General features: G+C 34.8%; 1 protein-coding gene across 1 annotated transcript; it reads right to left on the bottom strand.

Annotated features, from left to right (window-relative positions):
- Positions 1 to 2244: 2244 nt before the first annotated feature.
- On the bottom strand, positions 2245 to 2988 carry LOC107849239 (secreted RxLR effector protein 161-like). The gene has a single exon (XM_016693867.1). The coding sequence runs from the start codon at positions 2986 to 2988 to the stop codon at positions 2245 to 2247; it is 744 nt and encodes a 247-aa protein (XP_016549353.1).
- Between the last annotated feature and the right edge of the window lie 11338 nt (positions 2989 to 14326).

Below are 14326 nucleotides of genomic sequence, written 5' to 3'. Positions count from 1 at the left end.
TTACACCTTATTTTCCTTTTCCTTGTAGGTATCTTAACAAGATTTCAAGTATTACTACCATATAAAACTTTAAATTATGACGTCATTGATGCCTGCCAAGCAGGGTCTAGTATTGCCTCTTCGTATGAACATGGTTCCCTATCATAAGAAATATTTCTAACAAGTTGTTGACTCTCTTGGTTAAAACTTATGAGAGACAAATAATGCTCAAGAGAGATATAACGATAAGATGAGGCTAAAATCTGGGGTTGCAGTAAGGGTTATGAGTATTTGTATTCTCTGCATTATGTGGGAATGATATGTGGTCTACTGGATCTTATAAGGTTTGGATTTGGTCTTGATGAGTAGTAGGTTCTTGTAAGTTCTGGTCTCTCAAAATTTTATCATTTAGTGGTGGTGCATATAGAAATTAAAGAAGAAACAATGTGATATAAATGTGGCATATGTGTAGTGCATGTACAGGCACAGTGGCACTAGTGACAGTAATAGTGGTGTCATCATCCAACATATAAACTTTATTAAAAGTGCTAAGACTAGAATTCAACATATTTGAATCAGTACTTAATTTCTTTAGTACTGTGGCAAAACTAGAATCAGACTCAAAGTGCAAATAGACACATTCTCTTATCTTAAAATGACACAACTCGGGAAATATGTATTCTCTTGGTGCCTAATTCTGAAACTTTGAGATAACCATTTACATTAAAGGGCTATATAATAAAGTTCTGAGATGTGGATCTTGGGTTGAATTTGTCCTTTGAGTTTTGAGGGCAGAAAACACATGCATCTGAAAGACATGAGATGATAATAAATAGACTGCTTGTTGAACAATGTCTCAAAAGGGGCCTTTTCAGGAAGTGTTGAATTAGGGAGTCTATTAATTCGGTACGTTGTTGGTAGAATACATTCTCCCCAATATTTGATGGGAAGTTTGGATTGAAATAAGAGTGCTCTTGCAACTTCAAGAAGGTGTTTGTATTTTCTTTTTGTTACATTTGTTATGATGTGTATGGACATGATTTTTGATATATTATCCCCTTATACAGAAGGTTCATATTTGTTTCATTGTTGGTGAATTTGGAGCCATTATCAATTGTAATTGTGACCTCAAACTAAATTTCTATAAGGGATATACAAGCTTTTATGGTCCATAGATTGTTGCTTTTATAACTGAGAAGTTGAGCCAATATTGATCTACTGAAATCAACAATAATGGTCAGGAAATACTTGTAATTTTCATGAGTTAGTACTGATAAGGTCCCCAAAAGTCGAGATGAAGTACGTCAAAAGGTTTGGTACTAGAGACAGTGGTTCTTATTAGAAATGATAGTCTAGTTTATCTAGCTATCGAGCAAATAGTGCACACAAAAGGTTGTTCGGGTGAGAAGGTTATTAGTATGGAGGAAATTTCTTTTATTCTTACAAAAGGCACATGTCCTAGTTTATTATTCCATAAGTGATCAATACTATTTCCATGAGACATGCATGGTATGAGGAAATTAATGTGAGTAGACGTTAATACAAACTGATTCACATAAGAAGACACATAATAATAATCACAACTAGGAAGTTTGATCTTGTTATTTTTACATGTGGATCATAAAGATGGTGTGGATCTTGTAAACAGATGTTAAACAGACAAGTATATGCAGAAATTTTTAAGGCTAAAGATGGAGTTAATACACTGAATTTAATGGAACTATCTTGACTGTTATTCATAGTTGCAGGATGCTGATTTTATACATAGAAAGACGCAACAAAATAAATCAAAAAACTGGAACGACTAACTAAGATAACTCCTAAAAAATAGGGAATAAATTCACGATAAACTACTCTCCCAAAAACTAGGACAAAGCTGGAAATAGACTGGAAATAGGACTTTATTTGCTGACTTTATTTGCAAACACTCTCCCTTAAACTGAAAGCTCTCAAGATTCAGGTTAACAGTAGCTAGTTGAATTCTTCCATCGTGCCAATACCCATCGACCTACTCAGCTTTTGGAAAGGGAGAAACCTAAGAGGTTTAGTAAGAATGTCTGCCAACTGATCTTCACTTTGGCAATACTGAAGCTCTATTGTTCCTTCATTGTTGAGATCTTACAGGAAATAATACTTCACATCAATGTTCTTGCTTCTTCCATGGTTCACAGGATTCTTTGACAACTTAATTGCAGAATTGTTGTCACAAAATATCATAGTAGAACTTTCCATCTTGAATTGCAACTCTTTAAGGATTCTCCTAAGCTAAATAGCTTGACAAGCACAAGCTGTAACAGCTACAAATTCAGCTTCTGTACTTGATAATGTGACAACTGTTTGCTTTTTGGAAGACCACGATACAACCCTTATGCCTAGAATGAAGACATAACCTGAAGTGCTCTTTCTACCATCTTGATCTCCTGCATAATCGCTATCAGTAAAGCCAATCAAATCTGCCTTTTCTCCATTCCTGTAGAAAATTCCAAAATCCTTGGTTCCTTGTAAGTAACGAAGAATTCTCTTCGCATCTAAGAGATGCATTTCAGTTGGGCACTCCATATATCTACTTACAAGACTAATAGTATACATGATGTCTGGTCTTGTAGCAGTTAGATACATTAGACTACCCACAATTTGTTTGTAAAAAGTGCTATCCGTCTTGTTTTGGCTCCCAGTTTTGGTTAGTTTCAAGCCAAACTCAACTGGAATGTTGGTTGGATTGCAATGCTGCATCTTAAACCTGTTTAAAATTTCTCTCACGTACTTCTTTTGGGAAACAAATATGCCATCATCAGATTGCACTACTTCTAAACCAAGAAAGTATTGCATCTTACCAAAATCAGACATCTCGAATTCATCAATCATACACTTCTTGAAATCAGAAAACATGTCACTATTATTCCCTATGAAGATGAGATCATCGACATACAAACACGCAATGAGCAGTTTCCCATTCTCCCCAATTTTCACAAAAAGTATAGGCTCATATACACACTTTTGAAAACCCATTTTTGGAAAATAAGCCTTAACGCGACTATACCAAGCCTGTGGGGCTTTTTTTAGTCTATAAAGATCTTTATTTAATCGATAAACTTTATGCTTACTTCCAATCTTAACATAACCAGGGGGTTGTTCGATAAATACTTCTTCCTCCAAGTATCCGTGTAGAAATGTTTATTTGATATCCAATCGGAAGATCAGCCCTAAATTTTGTGCTGCCAAGCCAATTAGCATTTTAATAGTGTCATGCCTTGCAACTGGAGAAAAAACTTTAGTATAATCCATACCATACTCTTTCTTATATCCCTTAGCCACCAATCGCGCCTTATACTTGTCGATTTCGCTATTTTCTTTCAGTTTCATCTTATAGACCCACTTAACACCAGTAATCTTGTGTTTCTCAGGAAGATCAATAAGTTACCAAGTATCATTCCTTTCAATAGCTTCAATTTTATCATCCATCGCCTTTCTCCATTTTTCTTCTCTAATAGCACTCTAAAAAATAATCGGGTCACAGTCTGCAAATAATGCAAAATGGTTAACCGCATCATTATTTGCATTAATTACTATTAGCTCATAGTCCATCATCCACATGGGATTTTTGCGAGCACAACGAAGAGACTAAGCTACTGCATCAGTTTCTTCTAAAGTTGTTGGTAAAGCTTCAACAGTTGGTGAACTTTCAGCAAGAGTTGGTAAAATTTTAGCAGCTGTGGGAGTTGAATTCGCTGCACTTTCAGGTATTACATCTACTTCTTCGGCTCCTATATCAAATATGATTGGATTAGACTGTTGCATACTCCAATCCCAAGCATTTTATTTATCAAAAATAATATCTCTACTGATTACAATCTTCTTCGTTGGTGGATTAAGCAATTTATATGCCTTTGATGCTTCAGTAACACTGAGAAAGATACATGTTTTGCTTTTTTCATCCAGCTTCTTCCTCTTCTCATCTGTAATATGCGCATAGGCAATGCAACAAAACATTTAAAAGCGGTCCACAGTTGGTTTTCTCCCACTCCAAGCTTCCTCCGAAGTCATGTTTTGAACAATAAATATTGGACTTCTATTAATACATAAATGCTCCAATTTACTGCTTTTAGCCAGAAAGTCTTTTCCATTTTTCCTTTGGAAAGCAAAATCCGCATCATATTAAGAATGGTTCTATTCTTCCTCTTTGATACACCATTTTACTATGGTGTATAAGCAGTGGTGAGCTCTCTTCGAGTTCCACTAAATTCACAAAAATCTTCAAAGAGTTTTGAGCAATACTCGCCCCCACGATCAGTTCGAAGAGTCTTTATGACCCTTCCAATTTTATTTTCTACGTGAGTCTTGAAGCTTTTAAATGATCCAAAAGCTTCTAATTTTTCTTGTAAAAAATACACCAAAGTTTTTCAGGAATAGTCATCCGTAAAGGTAATGAAATACCTTTTACCTACATTAGAAATTGGTTTAATTGGGCCACAGATATCTGAATAAACCAGCTCCAAAATACACTTTGCTCTCCATGACTTCCCTTTTGGAAATCGAGAACGATGTTGTTTGCCAACAACACATTCTTCACAAACTTGGGAAGGGATGATGATTTCTGGAAGACCGATCACCATATTTTTCTGTTGGAGAGTTTTTAATCCACCAAACCCTAGTGACCATATCTAAAATGCCACATCCATAAGGGATCTTTTACTTTCGCCTTAAAACAAGACTTAATACTCTCAATATTCAAGGGAAATAACATCTTTGAATTCATTTTCGCAACAACAATAGATCCTTTAGTAGGAATATAAATCTCACAAACATCTTTCCCGATGAAAATAGAATATCTTTTTTCTTGCAATTGTCCAACACTAAATAAGTTGCTTTTTAAAGCAGGAACATAAAGCACATTTAATATTATTTCTTCAAAACCATTCTTGGCTTTAATTTTAATATCACCTTTTCCCATTGCATCCACAGTAGAGCAATCACTAAAACTAACTTTAGAACGAAAGCCTTCATTTAAAGAAGAAAAACAAGACTTACTACCACTCATGTGATTACTGCAGCCTGTGTCCGGATACCAAACATCTTGCATGGGTTTGAATTCTGTGTCTATTGCCATCAACAAGGTCTCGATTTTGTTGCTTTCAACAAAATTTGACTTCTTACCCTTGTCACTAGGTAACCTAGTGTAGCACTCAGACTGATAATGACCAAATTTATGACATCGATAGCATTCGACTTTTGATTTATCAAAATTCTTCCCCCTGCCTTTGCCATCATCATTGGCTCTAAAATTTCTGCTGCCATCTTTATTTTCTCTGTCTTCTCTCTCTCTTCCTCTACCTCTACCTCTACCTCTACCTCTTTCTCTAAAATTAGAAGGAACAAAAGTAGAAGCCTTTAAGGCTTGCTCCTCAAAAGTTAAACTGCGGTTCATCTTCTGTTCATGCAGCAATAGGGAGTTTTGTAATTCATCCAGCGATAACTCATCTATATCTTTTGATTCCTAAATGGAGCAAACTACATAATCATACTTCGACGTCAAAGAGCGCAAGATTTTCTCAACAATTATGACATCAGTCATCTTCTCGCCATGGAATCACATTTTGTTGTTGATCTCCATTGTTCTAGTCTAATAACTTATTACAAACTCTCCTTTCTTCATCTGCAGAGTTTCAAAATCCCTTCTTAAGGCTTAAAGTTATGTACGCTTCACTCTAGCAGTGCCTTGATATTTATTTTTCATGGAGTCCCAAATATCCTTAGAAGTTTCATTGCAAAGAATAGTTTCTAGGATGGGACGATCGATAGCCTAAAAGAGATAATTCTTCGCTCAAATCTTTCAGTTTTGTCGCTTCCAACTCTATTTTTTGAGCATTCGTTAAAATTTCGCCTACTGTCAGAGTATCGATGCCATCCTTCACAATTGGAAAATACTTCTTTGACCGTAAGAAATTCTCCATCAGCATGCTCCAATGGTCATAGTGACCATCAAAACAAGGAATTGTTGTTTGTACGAAATTACTATCTGATGCCATGAGTGTTACAGAATAGAGAAGAGAGGTTTAGCTGCTGCTGTATTTTTTTCTTCACTATAAGATCTCGCGCTCTCTCTGATACCACTGTAAATAGATGTGAAACAGAGAAGTATATGCAGAAATTTTTAAGACTAAAGATGGAGTCAATAAACTGAATTTAAGGGAACTATCTTGACTGTTATTCATAGTCGTAGGTTGCTGATTTTATACACAGAAAGACGCAACAAAATAAATCAAAAAGCTGGAACGACTAACTAAGATAACTTCTAAAAAATCAGAAAAAAATTCACGATAAACTACTCTCCTAAAGACTAGGAAAAAGCTGGAAATAGACTAGAAATAGGACTTTTTTTGCTGACTTTATTTGCTAATAGATCTTACCGATGGAATGGTGTTAGTACAAGGTGGATTTATTAAATGTACACTAACTAGAAGGACCAAAAAAAGAATCACATAATCCAGTAATTGAAATTATAAAAGTAGTTGGTAAACTAGAAAAAATAGACATCGAGTTGTATGAACCATCAGTTTCACCTATAGGGTAGAACAATAACTATAGTACATTGTTCATAAGAAGTAGATTCCATTTTGTACCCTACCAATCTCCCCATAGAGCTCTTCAATGAAGGGTCCTACATTAAACAAGAAGAGTTGTTGAAACTAACAACTCCTTTGAGATGTGAAGCTAGGAAATAAACCAAGAGTAAGTTAAACTTAAAACTAGGTGCAAACAACACCTTATACAATATTAGTAAGGGGTTTAAACATACATCACCAATTTCTATCACTTTTACCATATAGACATTTGGTAAGGTAACTAGGAAAGGGTTAGGTAAAAGTTTGATGATGGTAAGTAGCATTTTTTTAAAAATCATGTGGTTTGTGGCCTCTGAGTCTTTGATTTAGGAATCAACATATAGTTTGAAACACTTACATAATCATTCACCAATATCAATAATAGAATAATATCAAGCTAAAGTACCTGCAAAGTTTACAGCTTCAACTATGATGTTAATCATATCTTCGTTTCAGTGTTTCCAAGGTTGTTTCCTTCTTGAATTTGAATATGTTCCAGCAATCTCACCAACTAATTAAATTGTTTCTTAGTTATGATTTGACTCTTCTTCTCATGATCGTATCTCTCCTCACTTCCTTCGTAATATTTTTCCTTGCATATTTGATGAATTCTCTCGTATTGTTTTCCTATCATTTCCTCAGGAACTCCATGAGCAGTAGTTGGTATTCCTGTATTTTCCCCTTTGGTGAACATAACATCCCAAGAAAAGTCAAGTTGTCTATAGCATTTATCCTTTGAATGTCTAGTCTTCTTATAGTACTCATAGAACAAATTAAACCTATTTGGAGATCTATTGCCCTGATTGTTCTTAAATAGAGCATTGTTTGTCCTAAAATTGGTGCTAGTTCTAGCAATATTCACATGAAGAGATGTGGATTTCAGATTGAATTTTCCATGAGAATTGACCTCTTTTTGCCTCTCCTCTTTGGCTAGAATGGAGAAATCTTGAGCCGTAGTAGGCATTGGATTCATCAAGGTGCTAACCCTACCTATTTTTTACACCTTATTCAATCCCATTAACAATAGTATGAGTCTCATATATTTCTTATCCTTGTGCATCTAGCCACCACAGTGCAGAAGCATATGCACTGGTAATTTGTTTCTAAAGTGCTAACCTCTTCCCAAAGCTTCCTATTTTGGTGTAGTAACCAATGATGTTATGTAATGATCCTCTAGGTAATTTCCTTGATTTACATGTATCTATGGTATTTTGAGCCTTCTCATAGTAGCTACAGGTCATTTATGACTTGTCGAAACTATTAATTTAGTTATCATTTAGTTCATTTAGGTTTTGGGCTCATTCCTTATTTTGTAACTTTCATTATCAAGAAAGTGATCTCATACCAAAGCTTATATTAAACAACCTCAGATGAGAATTTCAACAGCAATATCGGCTCTGGAACTTTAATTTTAGGCAAGGGTGACCCTTGATTCAGGTCTCAAGGCTTGTGGACTTATTTTGGACTATTAGGTGGATTATATAAAAGATAAAACTATAAGTATGGGCCATATATTTAGTCAAAATGATCTCGAACAAAAGTGTTGATGATTTCATTGAGTCCAAAATATCAAATTTTGTATGGTAGTATGGTTCTTTATGTGCATGGAGTTCTGAATAAATCTCGAGCACCTGGTCAGAATCCATTTGGACTTAGTGAAATTTGGTGCATAGTACCATCTGGTGTAACCACTTAAACTTACCTTTGCTCATTTGAGCAGTAGATATTTTAGACACCCTTAGCCACTTTAGCAGCCGTGGCCATTTGGCTAAGGTCCTCTTTAGAGATCAAGGACCGCTTAAATAGACATTGCTTTAGCAGAAAAGAGGCTACTCAACCCGCGCCTCAGTGCATAACCGCTTTAGCATACTTGTGTCGCTTAAGTGGTAGCCACTTATATGGATAAGTGACTGTATTAGCATCATTTAGAAATCCTCTTTCTTCACCCGATTCCCCCTCATTCTCTCTATTATTTCCCCACCATTTAGAGAGGTTGAAAATGGTGAAAGAGATAGAAATCATTCGTTGAAGCTAAGGTAAGTTAGCCTAATACTGCTTGGTTATTTTCCATTATTTTCCCCTCTAATTACCATTCTATTTCATTATAAATTCTTAGTAAATTCCTAGACCTTAGGGTCTGATTTGGCCTTGATTTATGCACTATTTATGCTCAAATTTTGAGCATACATTCCTAGTCCTTCGAGGAACTTCATTACAGATTCAATTTTAGATTTCATTTGTCGGCCCCGCAGTTTTGTTCTTGGCCCATATTCCAACCCTATCCTTTGCATAGCAATATGAGTCTCATTTTAATCCTAATGATGTATAGATTACTATTTTGATAGCATGGTAATATTTTGGAATTGAAGCAAAGACGAGTGCTTTATGAACAAATCAAGGATTTATGGTTTGACATCGAGGTAGGCTTCGGTCTATTCTTCTTTGTGAGATAATATATGGTATATATTACATGACAGGTAAGGATAATAGGATATGATTATAAGTAGAATACCATGACATAGCCTAATTTAGTAGTTTAGGGATATAAGGGTGTACCGGTCCTTATGGTGAAATACTTGTTATAAAGATATAACCCTATCACCCTAGGTTACCAGCATGTTGGTCATAGTTGATGATAAGGACCCTTAAGTATAAGGTTTTTTACTTGAATTAGTGGGTTGGATCATAGTTATCCCCATATTGTAGCATTACCTTTAAGCTAGTTATATATTATTGAGCCTGGGACCGTGGTTATAATACCAGTTGGACTCCAGGTGAATAATTTATCCTTATAAAGGAAGTGGCTTAGTCTATAGATGATTGAATGATTATGAATGTATTGTTTGTATATGGTAATGCCATGCATATTAATATGTGCGTTCATGCTCATTAATACGATTCCAACCAAAACCATGTTGTCACTATTGTTTTTCGAACAAAGGATATATTACAACTTTTCACTTTTAAAATATATTCTTTTATAGTAGGAATAGTACCATCTTATTTTCTAATTTACAACTTTCAAAACCAAAGATCATGTTTCTAAAACTAAATCGAGATTGATTTTAGTATGTGATTTATCCACTCTTTTACCACTACAATTTATTTTGATCGAGAGAGATTTTAACCCTTTTTATATTTTTACGATAATTTAGTCCCAGAGTTGATACCGAGTAATGGATTTACATACTTATACTCTTTATCCACGGTTTGAGTTTGTACACCTATTATATATATATATATATATATCTCCAATTCTGAATGAAGTATATTAATGATGATGATTGGAAATCTTAAATTGGGACTAGGTAAGGGTATATAAATATTCCTGAATCCCCTAGAGGCTTCTTCATCCATGATCCATCATGTTAGAGAAGAGAGGTCACCTTAGGTCCTACCTTTGCGAGTTGTTGAGTTAGAGGAAGAGTATACAGTTGGTACATGATGGCACTTGGATTGGTTATGGTACCACCAATTTACTCTACATTCATTCATTTATATGCGTTGTCTATCACCATTATATTGTTTGCTACTTATATTTATCATCCTTATGGGTGGTTTTATAGGTATATGCCATGGTCATTGTTTACTCAGTGTTGATTGGACCTTTCAGGTGTATGGGGCCTCGATTAGGTATTGTTTTTCTATATTTGATAGTTATGTTATTATCATTATTATGTTAGTTTATGGCAGACTGATTATGTACTGATACTTAGGTTGGAGGCTTGATTCAGATTTTTTTTTTATGGTAAATAACATTATGGGTAGTGTATTTAAGGTTGGACTTTTGACTATTAGCCCAGATCAAGCTAGTATTACCTTTCCTACTTGGTTAGGATTTCTTGGAGAGGTTAGATTGGCTACCTTAGGTTGTATCTTTGAGTTAGCCTTGTCTACCTATATGTATATGTGTGTATATATATATTACCCTATTTTTCTCTCTCTTCCCTTATTTATTCATATTATATATGTATTCCTTGGCATTGTATACAACTAAATATCCTTCTTCCACCCTTAATTTGTATATTGGCCCATGATATATGATATAGTACTTTAGTCGCTAGATACGTCAAGAATAGGATATTCATCCTTTTTTCTTTTGTAGTTTTGTTATGTTAGCTTCCTAGATAGTTGCCTGTAGTTTATATTCCTATTTGTATATTTTCTATGTTTGTATTAGTTTTAGAGCTCAGTCAGTAGTTGCCTATGAGTACCACGTGTTTTGTACTCGTACTATACTTCTGCAGCCTTGATGTGTGAGCAGATGCTAGCATATTTGAGGCTTTTAACTGAGAATAATTGCAAAGTTTTAAGAAACTTTTGTCGTTTTTGATTATATTTGATTTTGTAGTGGAAGTTAAGATGCAAGAGAACTGTAAAAGAGTTGAAATCTGAAGAAAATAAAAGAGAAGTGTGACTGACGACATTCCTGATAAGTTGTCACAACTCTGATAGGTTATCAACTTCATCGTCAGCCTTCAACAAAGAATGGGGTTTAGTTGGAAGAAGTGACGATGACATGTGATAAGCCATCAGCCTTGTGATAAGTCATCAGAGTAGCCGTCAGCCTTAGACAAAATATGGGAGCTGAGGTGGAGAAGTGACGACATTGTCTGATATGTAGTCACAGTTTTGATAAGCCACCAGCATCGTCGTTAGAGCTGAAGTAAATCATTAACGATATCTGTAATAAGTCATCAAAGATCTAATAAGTCATCATGCTTTATCGTCAGCCTAAGGCAGTGAATGTTAAAAGCGAAGAGGAGCTGACGACATCTGTGATAAGTCATCAGACTCCTGATAAGGCATCACAAAATATCATCACCTATCCGAGAAATTACTAAACTCTGTGATTTTGTTTCCATAATTAGGATGAAGTATTTAAAGCATATGTTAGGGTTTTCTAATGATAAAAGGAGGCTGAACATATCGGGAGACGGAATATATCTATTGGTACTCGACATTCTAAACCTATTTTGGAACGCACATATTTTGTTATTTTCTCTCTAGTTTCGTGGCTTGAACAAAACAATTAACTTTGAAGAGATTATCATCAATATTTTGGGATTTCTACTTTGATCTAATCTGAGAAACACTCATTGCTATTCATCTTACTGTAAGTTCATCTTTCAAATTATGAATTCAACTTATTGTATCATTATTATATTATGAGTGTTTAAATCCCTTTAACCCAAATTATGGGATCTATGGGTTAAATGTTGGTAAGTTGCTAAGTGTTCAAGATTCTAAAGGTAATAGGACTCCTTGACAATTTTGAGGTTTTATTTATTGTCTATTAGTTGCAAATGATAGATAACACCTGCTCTGATTTGCTTGAGATAAGAAATCAACTATAGTTAGAAGTGAATTATTGACAGGGACTTGGAAGCTACCAACCTTCCGTTTAATAATTGATGTTGTAACAAGGTTAATTAACCTAAGGTGAAGTCTAGTCAGTGAATATAAATTCCCTAAGTTCGAGAGGATTAGGTAATTAAATGCTTAAGTAGGTCGAGAGATATTTAGGCATAACTTCGATAAAGACAATCTATTGTTCCTACCTATTGTGAGAATCTTGAATTACTATTAGCATCTGTCAAGTACCATGGTGAACATAATTCTGGTTTTCCATAAATTCTTGATTGCAAACACTGAAACTAATGTGACCAAAAATTGTTTGTTTGATCATTATAAACCCTCATTTTATCTTTTCATATCATTTGTTTGAATTTAACTTGTAGCTTTAGTTTCAAATTAGTTTAATCACTACTCATATTGTTCCCTGTGGATTCTATCCCAACTCCAAAGTTGGGTAAATATATTGATGACGACCGTCTTGCACTAAATTGACGTATAAGTTGAGCATTATCAAAAATGGCGCCGTTGTTGGGGAACAATTTGGCGTATTGAGTTGGTTTAGAATTTTAGTTTACTTGCTTGAATTCAAATTTGTAAATATTTTTTTGTTTATCTTTTATTTTCTTTTATTTTTATTGCGCCTTTCTTGAGATGTCAACCTAGATAGATATTTTTTTGAGTGATGACAATTCTTGTGACAATTATTGTTATTATTGTGGGGGACCATATTTTGAGGCTTGCTATCCAGATTTACCTGGAAGTGCATGGACTAGACCTTCACAATATGATGCGGATACTGTCCTACTTACTGTAACTTGGTGTTTGGCTTGTGGTCAAAGTGATCATACTGAAGATATGCGTGCTATCACGATTCAAGCGAACAATTGATAAAAAGAATTTTAGAGAATCAAGAACAGTTGTAGGTAGAGCTAAAGGAGTTATCACCCCCACTATGTTTACAGTGGCTAAACAAAGAAGAATATGAGGAGGACATTAGACAATTTGAGGAGAAAATTCAAGAATCGCAACCACTTGATTGTCATCTTGATTTTGAGACTGACATTGCGAAGATGAATAAAAGTGAGTGTGTAGTGGATAGTGTAAATTTTAAAGTAGGATTAATTGGGCCTCATTCAAAGAACTTTTCTACAATATGTTTAAATGATATCTTGTCTGTCGAATCATTTAAAATAGTAGAAGAGTGTGAAAATGAGGAACAAGAATCCTATATTCTTGATTTTACATTAGCCAAGAAACATAAAAACACACCTCACTTTAAGGCTGAGTGGTTTACAACACTCAATCCATTACTCGACTTCTTAATTTTTGTACCACCCCCTATGATCGAGGCAAGAAGATGGAGTCTAAGTTAGGGGTGAAATTCATATCCTCAAGGTGGAGAAAAAACTGAGTTGGGTCATGCTGCTAAACTAAATTAGGCGCTTCTTGGGAGGAAACCTAAGGTATTTTGTTATTTGTATTCGTATTATCTGATTGACATTAGATCTTTGCACCTATGGTGCCACATGTATGTTTCTGACTCTCTTGTTTTGGTTTGAAACATTGGGAACAATGTATGATTATAAGTTGAGGGTGGGACTACTTATGGGTTTTGATGTCCTCTTGGGGTTTTTGTTTTTGTGCCTCTTTTTTCCAGAGTCTTGTTTCTAGTAGAGCCGATATTTTTAGGCGTATTATGTTTGTTTTGTGATGTGTTGTGGTTAATTGGGGGAAAAATAAGTATCTAGGACAGTTGACATATTTTAATTAATGTTTCTTGGAATAATAAATACCTCTCCAATTATCTGTCTGGTAATTGTATGATATGCATCTATATGTGACTACTGTGTATCTTTTTATGGCATTAGTACTAGGGACATCATAATCACTGCTAAAAATTCCATAATGCGAATGGCTAGTAGTTTGTGATGTACCTTTGTGCCATGTGTGTGTGAGATACTACCTAGTTCCTGTTATGTGTTAATTCCAAAACTTGCCCGGTTGGTCTTGCCTTGGTTGTAGGATAGCAGTTAGGAAAGAATCATAGGTCATTATTGATATTAGTCCTCTTTTAGCCTAAATGACCTTCCATGTATGCATAATATCCCTTGATCCCTATTTTGAGCCTGAATAGTCTATTTCTTTTTATGATACCTATCACCGTCCTATTTATATCATAATGAACCTGTTTGGGCGCTGGTCCTCCTTGGACATTGTGAACTTTGACTTAGGTAAATAGCCTCAGTTGAGGGTGGCTACCATAGGGGTGCATGATGTAAAATGAGTATGAAGAAAAATACAATAAAAGAAAAGAATAAAAAGCTGGGTGAGGTGCAAAAACAATAAGAAAAGAAAAGTTGTGAAAAAAAGAAATGATTGTCAAAAAG

This window comes from Capsicum annuum, chromosome 12 (genome assembly GCF_002878395.1).
Source record: "Capsicum annuum cultivar UCD-10X-F1 chromosome 12, UCD10Xv1.1, whole genome shotgun sequence".
Classification (NCBI taxonomy): domain Eukaryota; kingdom Viridiplantae; phylum Streptophyta; class Magnoliopsida; order Solanales; family Solanaceae; genus Capsicum; species Capsicum annuum.
The sequence above is the reverse complement of the archived record's forward strand: the minus strand, read 5'-3'. Positions and strand labels throughout refer to the sequence as shown.

Coding starts and splice junctions, on each gene's coding strand:
- LOC107849239 (XM_016693867.1), bottom strand. CDS start 2,988: ATGGGTTTTCAAAAGTGTGTATATGAGCCTATACTTTTTGTGAAAATT.